Genomic DNA, 14,290 nt, shown 5'->3' on the forward strand with positions numbered 1-14,290 from the left:
ATTTCTCTCACACAGCGAGTGTATTAGTCAGGGTTCTTAAATGCAAGCATCAGAAATCATCTCTGGCCAAAATAAGCAAAGAGGGAATTTATGAGAGGATATTGGGTGGCTCACAGAATCCCCAGGGCAGGAAGGCTGAAGAGCCAGATACAGAAAATGGGCTGGAACCCAGGCGGCTACGCAACCCCAGCCATGGCCAAAATCACACCTCAGGGCAGGGTGCCTGACCTTGGCCACTGCTGCCCCCGAACACTGGATGCCGCTGCCCCTTGGTGGCAAGATGGATTCTCCACCATCTCTGCTTCTTGCCTCAATTGCTCCAGATTCAAAAAGCTCTGAGTGAGAGACCTGGGCCTGTAGTCCAGCTGTGGTGGTCAAGGAGGCGGCTCTACACTATTTGGCTTCCATAGTTGGAATCCCTCAAAAATAAGAAAGGAACTCAGATGTCAGGCAGCCATAAAAGACCACTCACTGTCCAGAGCCTATTCTTGCCATATCTGATGTTTGCGTCTCACTCCCGTTTCACAGTACATCCATTCCTAAGCGTGTGGAGTCCTTGTCTCCGGGAACTCTCCTCAACCTCAAAACCACGGTTTTCAGAGGCAATTGGATACCTTTCTGCCTTGTCTCCTTTCTTTCCTCTGCCCAGAATTCCCCCTGCCCTGTCCCCTTTCCACCACCAATCCCAGAACAGCCCAAATCTAGCCCATTCTGCAAATGCCTATTGAGATGTTACCTCTTCTTTATTGGGGGGCTGCCCCCCACTAAATCGCTCCTTCCTGTATGTTCCGAGGGCACCTTCTCTATGTCTCCATTACTGAATTCGCCTCGTTTTACCACGGATGTGTGTTCTGTGTTTAATGGTCTGATCTTCCTCCCTCTCCTGGACCCAAGATGAGGCTCCTTAAGGGCAGGAAGTCTGTCTTATTCATCTTTGTAGCCTTGGTTCTTCGCACCTAGTAGATGCTTACTATACGTTTGTTAAACAAAGCATACGTTTCTCAGTTGTCTCTCAACACACATTTAGACTCCTTTCCTACACACAGGAGACAGATCTGTTTAAAAAATGTAAATAATCCATGTGAACGTGCCCTGCAAACTGTAAAGTGCTGGAGAAACACACTTGATCTTGGCCAAAAGGCCGAGAAGCGATGTGTCGGACAAATGTAAGCCGTTATAATGCTTATTTCATTCTAGTTTTACACATTTTCTATTAAAGAACTGTATGCCCTTATTCTACCTCATAACGTTTTAACAGGACAAAGTTAGGACGCGGGATTCCCGCCTACCTTTTCCAATGCTGCGGCGCCTCTCGGCTCCTTGCACTGTCAGCAAGGGGCCAGACGGAGGGGCGGGGGTACAGCAAAGCAAACACCCTTGCCTAGAGGACTTGCTCAGAAGTTGTGCCGAGTCCCCGCAGGTGCCCACTCTCCGCGCTCCGTCCCTCCCTCCCAGCTCGGGTTGGCTGTAGGCACAGGCATACGTCAACTCCCCCCCCTCCGTCCCCAGCCCCCGGTCTGGCTCGGGTTCCCGAACGCCGGCTTCCCAGGGAGCAGCCCCGCTGACCGCTCCGGGCTCCGCGCCCCCTCTCCGGGGTGCACTTTGTCAGTCGGGCTGACCTCCGGCCGCAGGCGCCCGCACGTGACCCAGAAACTTTGGCGGCGGCGGGGCGGGAGGCGGCGGCCGAGCTCCCCCGCGCGGCGGGCTCTGCAGCGGGAGGCGCTCGCCCCGCACCGCGCTGCCTGGGCGTGCGGGGCGCCGGGGCGGCGGGGAAGGCGCCCGGGGACGCTGGGTGTCCGTTCACGCCCGCGGCCGCAGCGCCGCCGCCTCTGCACTGGGTTACATAGACGCTTCCGTTTCTGCCATTCCCCACTTTGCTCACTCCTTCATCTGGATGGGAAGTTGGGGAAAATGGACAGGGTCGTGCTGGCGTGGATTGCTTTTTTCTGGCTAACAGGTAAGAGTCATTTTCTACGGAGACGAATAACTTTATATATATTCCGGTAGTGGTAGTTCTCACCCCACCCCACCCCCACCCCCACCCCCACCCCCACCCCCATTTCCCCCTGGTTGTATTTAAAGCCGCTTTAGCAGGCTGGTGGGAAGTGGGGGAGGGGGCAGTGTGTGTGTGTGTGTGTGTGTGAATGATGGGGGAGGCGGGGGAGAAGCCCGATTACAAGTGAGACGGATCAAAATGCAGGTGTTTGACTCACTCGAGATATTAGGTTGTTCTTCCGAATGTGCGTTCCCCCTTCCATACAACGGTTCTTCCTCGGTCTTATCCTGAGTTTGTAATGCTGTGAGTCCTGGGAAAAACCTAGCTAGAAAAAATGAAAGCTCCGAGGAGACTGATTAAGAGAATAGTTTTCTGGAGGTGGGGGGTGGAGGAGTGTCTCCTCAATTCCTTCCCTAGAGAAGCTGAGAGACCCAGGGACGTTCTCTTTGTGGCTCCCGTTCAGGGCAGCTCAGGGCAGCGGGGATGAGGAAGGAGATGGGGATGGAGGCTTAACTGGTTGTGGAGTTTAGGGCCCTGCTCTCGCTCATTTGGTTCCATTTGGGGAGTGGTCCCATAGTGAGAAAAGAAAAGCCTGCCTCCCCCTAATAATCAGGTTTCCCTCCCTCCAATAAAGAGAATTTGCAGAGATATTAAGAAGGTAGGGCTTCTCCCCAGCATTAGAGTCACCTCCTCTAGCTGGGTCCTCCGTATTTCGCCTCTCTTTTTGTGAACTTTCTCCCTACTCTCCTGGGGTCTGGAAAGGCTCTGGTTCCTAACACATTGTCCCACAAGATGCTACTGCATGGTTGAGGGACAGATGGCCAGGCAGGGTGGCCAGTCCTGAGAGGTTCACAAAGTAGCCATGCTTGGGGGTGGGGGGTGTCAGTTAGGAAGGTTTGGGTAGCTGGGACTGTGTCTGAGGCAATGATTCTAAGCAAGGTGGAGTCAGGTGGAGACAGAGTGATGGAAGAAAGGAACAAGGGATCTGAAAGGTTGTGAGGGCAGGATGCGGGCAGTGAAGCGCAGGAGAGAAAACAGAAAATAGCACCAAAAAATGAAGTTTTGTCCCCTGTGGGGACCAACCAGAAGATTTGGAAAAATCAAATCAGTAGAAAAAGAGGAGCAAGTTTAAAATATCTAAGGCAAGTCATTGAAAGAGAATAAAATACATTTAAGAAGAAGAGCAAAAACCCTATTTCCCTTAGCTTCAGAATAAGATTATTGATTGCCTCAGTTTTTTTCCTCTTCCAAATGCAGGGCCCCAACACTGGCTCTTGCCTTCTGCTGGTTTAGGTTTGGGGGGCCACCCTCAGCAGAGCTGGCCACTTTTCTTGGCTGCTCTGAGTTCATCCCTCCCACATTATTCAAATATGAATCATCTAATTTCAGGGTTTGGCTGATCTATGCCTCCCCACTCCCTGGCCTCCCAGTGCCTTCCACTGCCACCCTCACTGATTCTGAACGTCCTTAATTTGCCTCTTCTTTTCAGTTATCATATTCGAGGGGAGCTTAGGCCTTGAGCCTGTATCACCACCTCCCTGAAGTCAGCCAGGCATCTGGGCAGGGGTCCCTGAGTCAGAGGTGCCCTTCCAGCACCCTGGTCTGTGTCCAAGAAAAGCGCTCTGGGGATTTGCAGGGAGTGGAGCAGAAGGGGAAGAGATAGCCCTTGCTCTATATGGCTAACAGCCATGTGAAATGGAATCATATCACTGGAAAGGGACCACAGGCCATCTCATTCAGCCCTCTCAGTTTGCAGAAATGGAGACCCAGAGAGGCGATATGCACACAGCAAATCTGTGATGGAGCAGGGACTAGAACCCAGTTCTCCCAAACCCCAGGCCAGTCCTGTTGGCACTCTCCTAAGCTGCTCCTCTAGGTTTTTTGTTGTAGGGGTGTTTGTTTTGAGGGGAGGTGCTGCTTTGTCTCTGCCTTCTTCCATCTGTACCTGGAGTGGCTGCCCCTGCCTGGGAGCAGGCAACAGGTCCGTTATCAGGGACATCTCAGCTGCCGGAGGGCTGGGGCTTCTGTGCTCTGCAAGTGAGGCTGGCTCGAGATCCCAGTGATCACCCATTGGCTCCCCTGACCCCAGCTTCTGCTTCCCCCTCATCCCATCAAGGCTGGCAGTTGTGCCGCTGGACAAGCTGCCTCTCAGCCTCAGCAAAGTAGAGGAGCTAACAATGGCGGCTGGGGAGGGGACAGGAGGAGAGAGGAGCAGTCAAGGATGAGATGGAGTCAGACTCGTCGTTCACAGAGAAACATGAGAGGAAAGGTAAGAAATTTTAGTCCAGCCCAATCAATGAATTCTCTCTCTTGAGGGGGTGGCAGAAAGGGAGGGAGGAAGGAAAGGACAGATTCAAAATGAGTCAGAGAGCCAGGAAAAAACACATTCATTCTCCCCCTCCCTCCCTTTCTCTCCTCTCCCTCTCTTTTTCTCTTTCTCCCCTCCCATCCCTCCTCCCCGCGTTTCTCTCTTTTAATGCAAGCTGAGCAATGTCTAATCAACACTTCCGCTTTTTTCCTCAGGCTCTAGCAGCTCCTTCTTTGTCTTTCATGGCTAAAATTCTGTATTTCTTTCTGCTATATATTTAGCCTCATGATTTCTTATTGTCATTGTGATGCTGCTTCCTGTAATAGATTGTTTTTGTTGTTGTTGTTATGAACAAAACAAAATGCTCACCAGCTGCTATTTTAGCAACAGGTGCCATCTAGCAATAAGACTTGAAGGAGGGTTCACTCTGCCTTTGTTCCTGAATATGGATGGCGTTTCATCCTTTCCTGGCAGCAGAGGCTGTGGGAAACGCTGGAGCTGTGTTGACACTTGGGGAACACACTCTGGGAGCAGGTGATGTGTTTTCCCGGAGACTCTTTTGGGTCTCTCTGTGATGAGGATCGCTTGCTCTGTTAGCATTTCTTTTGGCACTCTTTTGGTATTATTCGTTCATTTAGTCATCCATTCTACAAGTATGTATTAAATTCCTGTGGTTTCTAAGTATTATGATAGGTGCTGAGAATAAAGAGACAGAAGACATAGTCCTTGCCCTCAGAGAGTTGTCAGTCTAGTCAGTGACTCAAATGAGTCTTTAGGTAATTTTGATATGGAGGTGAAAGGTCCTGTGAGGAGAGCCGTGAGAGCCGCATGGGTGCTGGGAGAGCATGGAGGAGGCATACCCAACCCCAGCCCGCAGTGGGGTGGAGCAGCTCTGAAACGAACTCCCAGCATTGGTAACGGCTGAGCGAAGACATTTATTCATGCGTGGTCAGTAGCTGAGTTACTGCCGTGTCCAGGCATTGTGCTGGGGCTAATAGGATGAATAAGACATAGCCCCTGCCTTCAAGGAGCTAACAGTCTGGTGGCGGAGACTGATGGAACTGTGAGCACACAGTTATAGAGTAGCCTGTGCAAAAGCAGTAATGGAGCTCTGCACTAAGTGTTGTGGGGTGCCTCAAAGCGACTCCTAACCCAGCCTGCAGCAGGAAGGGAGGTATCCAGGAATGGGTGTTACCTAGTCTGGTTTGCATTCAGGTAGATGCCTGCTGACTGTGTGAAGATAGGCTTGGGTATGGAGAGTTAAAGTGTTATTAGCCCTGATGAAGGAAGACTTGCTTTTGGAGATTGCTGACATCTCAACTTCCATCATCTTCTTTCCTGTCCTGCGTACCTTTCAACTTCTCTCCCTCCTCTGTTCTGCTTTCCTCCCTGGAAGAGACCTTATTCATCCCAGAGCATCCTCTTTCAACATTTTGTCACAGTTCTCCCCACACCCCACCATTCACCAGCCTGCATGCTTCTCTCGGACTAGGAGAGGGGGATTGATTGAGTATCCCCCTCACTCTTTAGATTTTAGACTCACATGATTCTGCTGGTTGACTAGTTTATACAGACTTTGGTATTAGTACTAGTAGTCTTAATGCAGTACTATGCTAGTACTATGCTAGTAGTCTTAGTGCAAGTACTTAGTGCTTAGTACAATGTTAGTAGTATTCGTATCAGGACTTGGTTAGTGGAAGGAACCTGAACTGGGAGTTGAGGATTGGGTTCTAGTCTCATCTGCTCCACAAATTAACTGTATAACCATGGGATCTTGGCCTTATAATCTGTTGAATGAGATGACTTCTATGGTCGCTTTCATGTCTTAAGAGTCTATGCTTCTGAACTTTTCTCCATTTAATTTTGATGAGTTGGAAATCAACTAAAAAACTAAAAAGTGACGTTCTTTCTTTTATAATTCATTCAGTGAAGAGCCGTCAGGGACCCCCAGTTTTCTTCAACATTTCCCTGACCATTAATAATCGGAATGAAAAACACCAGCTGGGAAGGGAGAGCTCTTGTTAAGATTTTCAGAGGAACAAACACCAATGCTTGGTGGACAGGGCGGGGTCCACTCTGAACGATTAAGTGTGGTCATACTGAGGATTGGTAAAGCAAGGTTAGCACTTTTGACCAGGTGGATGAATCCTACTCCAGCCAATGTGGCCCTAGAGTGGCCCTTCCAGTCTCAACTTTTTGTTCCAGGACCCACTCATCTCTTCACTCCTTCCAAACATTTTAGCTTTTATGCCTCCTTTTCCCCAATCAGGAATGTAAAGAAAGGTGTGATGTGGTTGTTTTTCCTACTTATTTACATGCTCTAATGCTTTTCTGTGTATTAAATGGCTTTTATATACATTATCCCTTTTAATCCTTCTAAGTAAGTACGGCTGATATTACCTACCTCTACTCAAGAAGACTAAGGCTCAGAGGGAATAAGTGACTTGTCCAAGTCCAGGTATCTCATTGATTAAAAGAATAAGAAATAGTGTCACTGACTTAATATGACTTGGTTGTTTCAAGTACCTGAATCCAAGAGAAAAACATTCTTTTCTGGTTAAGGTGGGTCAAACTAGAACTCCTGATTTAAGTGAACATACATGGTGTCTATTATGGGGCATTGGGTACTGAGGCTCAGAGTTCGTACAACTCAGGGAAATATTGCAGGGGAAAGTAAGAAAGAATAGCATTTAGTATTTTAATTAAATCCTCAGATCTACAGGAAAGGAGTGAATGAGGAGTGCTCCTGCGAGGCACAGGAGAGCAGAGGACATGATCCAGTGACAGCAGATACTGCTGGCATGTCAGAGCCCATCTGGGACTAGGGACTGGTGCTGTGCACCCAAGAGCTGCACAGGATGTAGCTGTGGCATATGTATGCTTAAAATCTTGGTCTTCAAGACAGATTTTGACTCTCTGAAAATGAAAGAACACATTTTGGATGACTAGAGTTCTTTATAGGCCAAGAAACAAGGAAGAACTCAGAAGAACATGCTGCTTCCCCTGTTCTCCTGCAGCACCTGGAGCCCTGCAGGAAGTGGCGCTCTGAATTAGGAGTAAAACCCTCATATTTAGCAGGGATCGTGCATCATCACTCTTCCCATGCCCTTGGCTCATTGGGAGGCAGACTCAGAGGCAGTAGGGGGAGAGGGATTGGGCTCAAACTGACCTAGATTTGAATACTAGCTTAATATTTTGCCTTATTTTCTTTGGCTTTAAAATGGGAAGCTAACGTACCTTATAGAGTTGTTGTAATAATTTAAATTAAATTATATAAAACTCCTAGCACAATGTGTGGCACATAGTAGGCCCTCAATACTTATTCTGAACCCCCAAATAGGTATATTAGTCAGCATCTTGATGCAGCAACAAGTAACCCCGAAATCTCAGTAGCTCACAATAGCTAACATTTAGTTTTTGCTCATATTACATGAGAGCTGCAGTTAGCTGTGGTTCACCTGTGAATTGGCTCCAATTGGTGGACTTGGCTAGGTTCCAAATGTCTTCTTGTTCTAAGACCCAGGGTGAAGGAGCAGCATGCTGTTTCTATGGTGGAGGCCTCAAGGGGGGTTGGGGTAGGGTGCAGAGCCAAAACACACAAATGCCTTTTAAGCTTCTGCTCAGACAAGTCTTATGGCACATGTGTTCACATTCCATTGGCCAAAGCAAGTCACCTGGCCAAGTTCATGGTCTATGGAATGGTTGGTGTACTCTGCCTATAGGGAACAATGCAAGAGTGGGGAGGGAAAGATGACTGGAACAGATAATGCAATCTATCAACTGGGTTAAATCACTCAACAAATGGGTCAACTACCTACTACGTAGCAGAGTCTTTAAAAGCCTGAGGGGCAGAGCTTGTTATTAGTAGTGGAGAAAGATGACTAAACAGGAAATTCTCAGGCAATGTGATGTGATTATCTGGGGTACTATGACTGCAGTAAGAGCAAGAAGAAGCTTCTAGAGGAAGTGATAGCTGAGTAAGTCCAGAAGCATAAGTAGGAGTTACTGGAAGAAGAGTGGGATGGAGGAAGGGAAATTTACAAGCATGTGCAAAAGCTGAGAATCAAGGGAGGACATGATGTTTTCTGAAACTTACAAATATTTTAGTATGGTTGGAGAATTTAGTGCTGCAGGAGGAATGGAAGAGCCCTGTACTTCTGAAGTGGCTAGAGATTCTTTAAAAGGGTTAGGGCAAGGGAGTGTCACGATTAGATGTGCATTTTAGAAATATCATTTGGACTTCAGTGTGGAGAGTGGATTAGATGTGGGCAAACTTGCAGCAGAAACCAACTAGGAGACTTTGCAGACAGAGAGGCAAGACATGGTGAGATCCTGAACTCATATGGTGCAGTGGGGAGGAGAGAAGTGAACGGTGACCAAAGGTGGAGGAAGTAGTATGTCTCGGCTGGATGTGGAGGTTGAAGAGGAAGGAGTGTCAAAGATGCCTCCAGGTTTCTGGCTTGGGATTGCTGGGGATGCCATTTGTGGACATGAACTAATATAGCAGGAGAAAACGATAGGCGATAACGGTTCAGTTTTTTGCATTGTATTAGTTAACATATAGTCTAAGCTACTATAACAAAGAGACCCTAAAATATAGTAACTCACACAAAATTTCTTTCCCTTTCCTGTAACAGTCCAGATCTAGTGGGGGTGAGTCTACCATTCCCAACATGTGGCTCGCAAGACAGCTCCAGTGATAGGCATTTCTCAGCCAGTAGGAGCAAGAAAAGCAGAAGGCTAGGGAAACAGCTTGTCTGTAGAGCGGTGACCCAGAAACTGCACACATTGCTTCTTCTCACATACCTTTGTCCTGAGTCTAGTCCTGTGAACACAATTAGCTGCAAAAGAGGCTAGGAAATGTAGTACGTGGCTGATTTGGCTGGCCAGATTAAAATTTAGGAAGTTCTATTACTGAATGAAGAGGACAGTTAGCATCTCTGTCTACAGAATGATGAGTTTGAGGTGCTTGTGTAACATCCAGATGGAGAATGGAGTTGTATATCGTGTCTGGAGCTCGGGTGAGAGATCTAGACTGGAAATACAGATAAGTTGATAAAGGTTGATGAGAGCGTTCTTACAGGAGTTTTCTCTGTCCAAATGGCTGGTCCATCCTAGAAGTCTGACCCACCTGAATGAATCAGGACAGTATCCAAAGTACCTCTGCTCAGCAGGGTAGAGAATGACCTCTTTTGGTACTGCTTTGGTCCTACCGGAACAGCATGTAAGCCAGCTAGACCTTACCCATGATCTCATTTCAGATCTCTGGAAGATGAAGCAAACCAGACAGAAAGGAGATATGTTTTTGGCTTTTATCTGCACAGTGGTGGCAGGGTATAGGAAAGCATGGCTCAGTTGGACACACAGAACATATGCTTAACGAATGGCAAGCTCTGTGTGCACAAGTACCAGAGTTATTGGCAGCAAATAATAACTAGGCCATGAGCAAAGCCCTCCTGGGCAAGGGCAGCACTGGCATTTACCATGGTCCCATGGAAAGGGGGGAGATATTGCTGCCTTTGGAACTCTTGGGGAGAAAACATGCAAGAATGTGATGGGGACTCAATGGGAAAGCTGGAGAACCAGGCTCAGAAAATACGCAAACACCAAGGGAATGTCTACTGTTCTTGATAAAGTCTTTTTATTTTATTTTTTAACCCAAGTGTATGAGGAAGATGAATGGTTTCTATTTCTGGGGGAAAAAAAAGATTCAAGCTGTATTTTATTTTTCTTTAAACGTTGAGCCCATAGATCAACATTTCCCAAAATGCTTTGCTCCCATCCTGACTATGCTACTAAGGGATGGACAAGCTTTCTTTCCTCGTCTGGACTATGAACCAAACCTAGAGGAGGTGCTTGGACACTCCTTATTCACTCCTACACTTAGAAAACCTGCTCATCAATGGTCCCTAAAACTACCTCTTAGGAAATTGGGACAACATATTAAAAATGTGAAGACAAAAGATGAATTTCTTTTGTGTGTGTGTGAGGAAGATCAGCCCTGAGCTAACATCTGATGCCAATCCTCCTCCTTTTTTTGCTGAGGAAGATTGGCTCTGAGCTAACATCCGTGCCCATCTTCCTCTACTTTGTATGGGATGCTGCCACAGCATGGCTTAACAAGTAGTGCATCAGTGCACGTCGGGGATCCGAACATGCAGACCCTCGTGCCGTGGAAGCTGAGCCCGCACACTTAACCGCTGCGCCACTGGGCCGGCTCCAAAAGATGAATTTCTTAAGGAAGATCTAACTTGAAGGCAGGAAAAGGAAGATTTGTCGTACTGAATGAAGGAAAACCTTGGGAGTCTGAAAGCCAGGATATGCTGGTGAATGGGCAATTCTGAGGTCACTTCCCGCTTCTGGGACTTCAAGAGTTAAGGGATGGGCGAGCTTTATACAAAATTTCTAAAGATGCCTGTCTCTAGCAATGATCATTTTCCATGACCTTTAGCAGCAATCTTTGTTTCTCTAAAATGGGGCTGTGCTTATAAATCTGCCTCTCAAAGATGCTGGCAGGAATAGCTTACAACTAGTGGAGAAAAGGAACTTGCTTTGAAAAAAACGCAAGTGCTAAAATAAGAACAGCATCGCTATAGATACTGTCTTGTTATTCTTGCAAGAACACTGCTCGTCATGCCTAGAATCCTTTTCTTTACATGAGATTTGGGGCAGGACCTTATCTTGCCACATGCAGGGAAGCATTGTCTGCACTTGGAGCTGATTGTCCCTGATCTAGGGACTAGGTAACCCTGGTGACTAGCTGAGATGAGGCTGCAGCTCTGAGCTGTCACTCATCACTCTGCTTTTAGGCAGCTTTCCTAGTTATTGGCCAGAATCCATTCTCTGCACTGGGGACCACCTGTTAAGAAAGGCCCTTCAGACTCCTTCATTTGTTCATTCATTCATTGATTCATTCCACATTTTGTGAGCTTCAGCTATGTTCTATGGCTTGGCTGTATACTGGGGATACAAAGTCAAGCAAATCCTGGTCCTTGCCCTCTAACCCTAGAGTTAGAAACCAAGTTTCTAGTGAATTTCTCAAGATCAGGAAAGTGTTTTAACATAATGTTTTAAAATATATTTTTGATTGACTCTGAATTATATAGTTAAGGGCAGTTTTCCTGTGGATCAAGGGCACAATAAAAACTGAAAGAATGGTCTGATGGTCTAAGAAGGGTGACTTTCTCCTCTGCAAATGCAGAAAACCATCTGTAATCTTCAATATGCCATCCAGTGCTTATTTCAGTCAGGAATCCTAATTTTACACATGTGTTCTATACAGGATGACCCCTCACCTTGTTGCACTTCTTTTCTGTCTTCTGCTGTCCTCCCTAAGCTCTCTCGCCAGTTTTCTGGAATACTTGCTTTAGTTTGTAGGATGAAACACAGATTCTTTCTAAACCTCTGTGAATGTCTTTATAAGAGCTTCCAAATGGTGTCACCATTGTCTGGACTCAGAGTCCCAGCCTTCCCATTGTGCCAGCATGTGCTTGCTCATGTGTGTGCACGATCCACACTCAGTGCTCCTCTCTGTCTGGCTCCCAGAAACTCCTTCGGTTACATGCCCTGATGTTTCCCCAGGTGGAGGGAACAACATATTTGTAACCAAAGAATGGAAAATATTTTAGTATGTCTGGAGCCTGCTTGGGGCTAAATCATGGAGAAGGCCTGATATGCCATCTCAAGACATTTGGGTTTTATCCTGGAAGAATGGGGAATCATTGGCGGCCTTAAAGCAGGGGACAGACATGAATGTATATGTCTTTTAAAAAAGAATACTCTAGATAGAAAAAGTGTGGAGAGTGTGTTGGGCTAGAAGTAGGGAGACCCCTGAGGAGGCTATTACAAAACTGAGAAGGTAATGAAGACCTGTGTAGAGTGATAATAAGAGCTTTGCAGCCAGTCAGCTTGGGTTCAAACCTAACTGTCACTTGCTAACCCTGAGATGTTAGGCAAGATACATATATTCTCTGAGAATCAGTTTCTTCATCTATAAAATGGGTGTAATAATAATACATACTTTATAGGATTTTTTGAGAGAATTGATTAAGATACTACATGAACACAATTTCTTAACACAATTTCTGATGCATAGTAAGCATTTCATAACTATTACCTAATAGGAGGAATAGAAACCTAATTTAAAGTAGAGACAGTGGGAATAGAGAAGGGTCAAATTTGAGAGACTTAGTGACCAACCGAATGTGTCAGGGACAGAGAGGAAATCACCAAAGCTGTGATTTCTGTGTGAGGCAATAGGATAGGGGTATACTGACAAAAGAGCCAGGGAGAAAGAAAGGACTGGTTTATAAACAAGAGCTGAGGTGGGAAAAGAGGAGATGACGAATGAGGCTTAGACAGGTTTAATTTGAAGTACCTGGTAAACATGCAGATGAAGCTTAAGGGAGTTGAGGGTCTGAGACATTACTGGTAGTTGGAACCATGGGAGTGAAAAGATTTCTTAGATGGAATGCACAGATGAACACTACAAAGAGGCTGAAAAATTTTAATTTATTTACTTGGCATTCAAAGTTATTCTTATTAGACTGTATAGACTCCAGCATAAGAAGTACTAGGTTTTTGAAATCTGACAAGTGAAATAGGAAAAAAAAAAAAGCCTGTAAGAGGTTAGGACCCAGGCTCAGGACACTAACCTAGCCCCAGGGCAGATCTCTTGGGAATGGGAGACAAAGGAGGGTGTTCCCAGGCCAGATCTCACTGTCCACGGTCCCGCCAATCTTAATTAATCCTTGCCCCAATTAGCTGTCTCAGAGGGGCCTGTTATGGGGGGAGGAGTGGGGGTCCCATGAGAGGTATTTTTCCAAGTTGGGTGGGTAGCAGCATCAGTTTCAAATTTGGATCAGTCACATGTGAGGGGTCCAGGAGACAATACAAATTCTCAGGAGAAGGGGCTGGTATTGGTGCCCAGACAAGCAGGCTGGAGCTCAGAGCAAGGCTGCAGTCCTAGTGGGGCAAACGGATTTCACATCAGGTGGAAACACTAAGTATAAGATAAACGTAAGTTAAGGGAAAGAGATGCTGCTCTGTGGGCGTAGGGAACCCAAGCCCTCACCTGGAATCCAGGGTTAGGGCCAGAGAGCATTCTAGACCCCACCCTCCAGTAGGATTGGGGTTCCTAATAAGCTTGGCCAGTGTAGGCTCAGAGTTGGGTGGCATTCATCCTACGGTTTGAAGCTTATAGAGCGAAAGCAGGGATTGGCATTTTCAGCTTTCTGACTCTTCACTCTTGTCATCCTCCAAGATCCAACTAACTGACGTTTCCTTGGAATTCCTAGTCCCGTCCTCTCCAGCTGTCCAGATCTCTCCTTAGCTTAGAGTCCCAGGGTTTCCATTATACCTGCACAGGTACGAATACGTATGCGTGTGCGCGCACACACGGGGTTACCCTCTGTTTCTGACTTCCAGGAGGTACATATGTGGTTGTGCAGTGCTGAGGACACGGAGGCGCTGTCACTGTGGAACTCCTAATTACTTCTAGCATTCCTGTGCAGTTTCTGTCCATTCTGTCCTAGACACTCAGTGTCTCACACCTCGATATCTGTGCTCACCTAGCTTTAGGTTCATAGTTTCACAGAAGTCAATGGACTGTTCTTGACAGCAGCAGCAACAACTGCATTTATTGAGTGCTTACTATATACCACTTTATCCTAAGTGCTTAGGATAAAATCTCATTTAACCCTCAAACAACTCCATAAGGTAGTTACTATTACTATTCTGGTTTTATCAGTGAGGAAACGAAAACTCATAAGAGTTGAGTAATTTGTCTTGGGTCATGCAGCTAGGAAGTGGTAGAGCTTGGATTCTAGTTTAGGACTTACTCCAAAATCCATGCCTTTAACTATCATGCTATAAAAAAGGCAGATGTCTCTGAGAATGTGTTCTTTATTCTTTGGTGCATGAGTTTCTGTGTACGTCATAGAAGAAGCTGAGAACTGACTAACTTCTATTAATAATTAAGGGAGTCC

The 14,290-nt window shown here is 46.5% G+C and overlaps 1 protein-coding gene across 4 annotated transcripts in view; it reads left to right on the forward strand.

Annotated features, from left to right (window-relative positions):
* Positions 1-1,736: 1,736 nt before the first annotated feature.
* Positions 1,737-14,290, forward strand: part of ILDR2 (immunoglobulin like domain containing receptor 2) — a 62,657-nt gene continuing 50,103 nt past the window's right edge. For 3 of the 4 annotated variants that reach the window (XM_058540155.1, XM_058540154.1, XM_058540156.1), the window contains exon 1: positions 1,801-1,957. In XM_058540155.1, the coding sequence (XP_058396138.1) occupies positions 1,912-1,957 (46 nt within the window). In that variant the 5' untranslated portion in view covers positions 1,801-1,911. Of the gene's footprint in view, positions 1,958-14,290 lie in introns of all 4 variants that reach the window. The other variant, XM_058540157.1, reaches the window with a different exon arrangement.

Source organism: Diceros bicornis, chromosome 4 (assembly GCF_020826845.1).
Source record: "Diceros bicornis minor isolate mBicDic1 chromosome 4, mDicBic1.mat.cur, whole genome shotgun sequence".
In the NCBI taxonomy this organism is placed as follows: domain Eukaryota; kingdom Metazoa; phylum Chordata; class Mammalia; order Perissodactyla; family Rhinocerotidae; genus Diceros; species Diceros bicornis.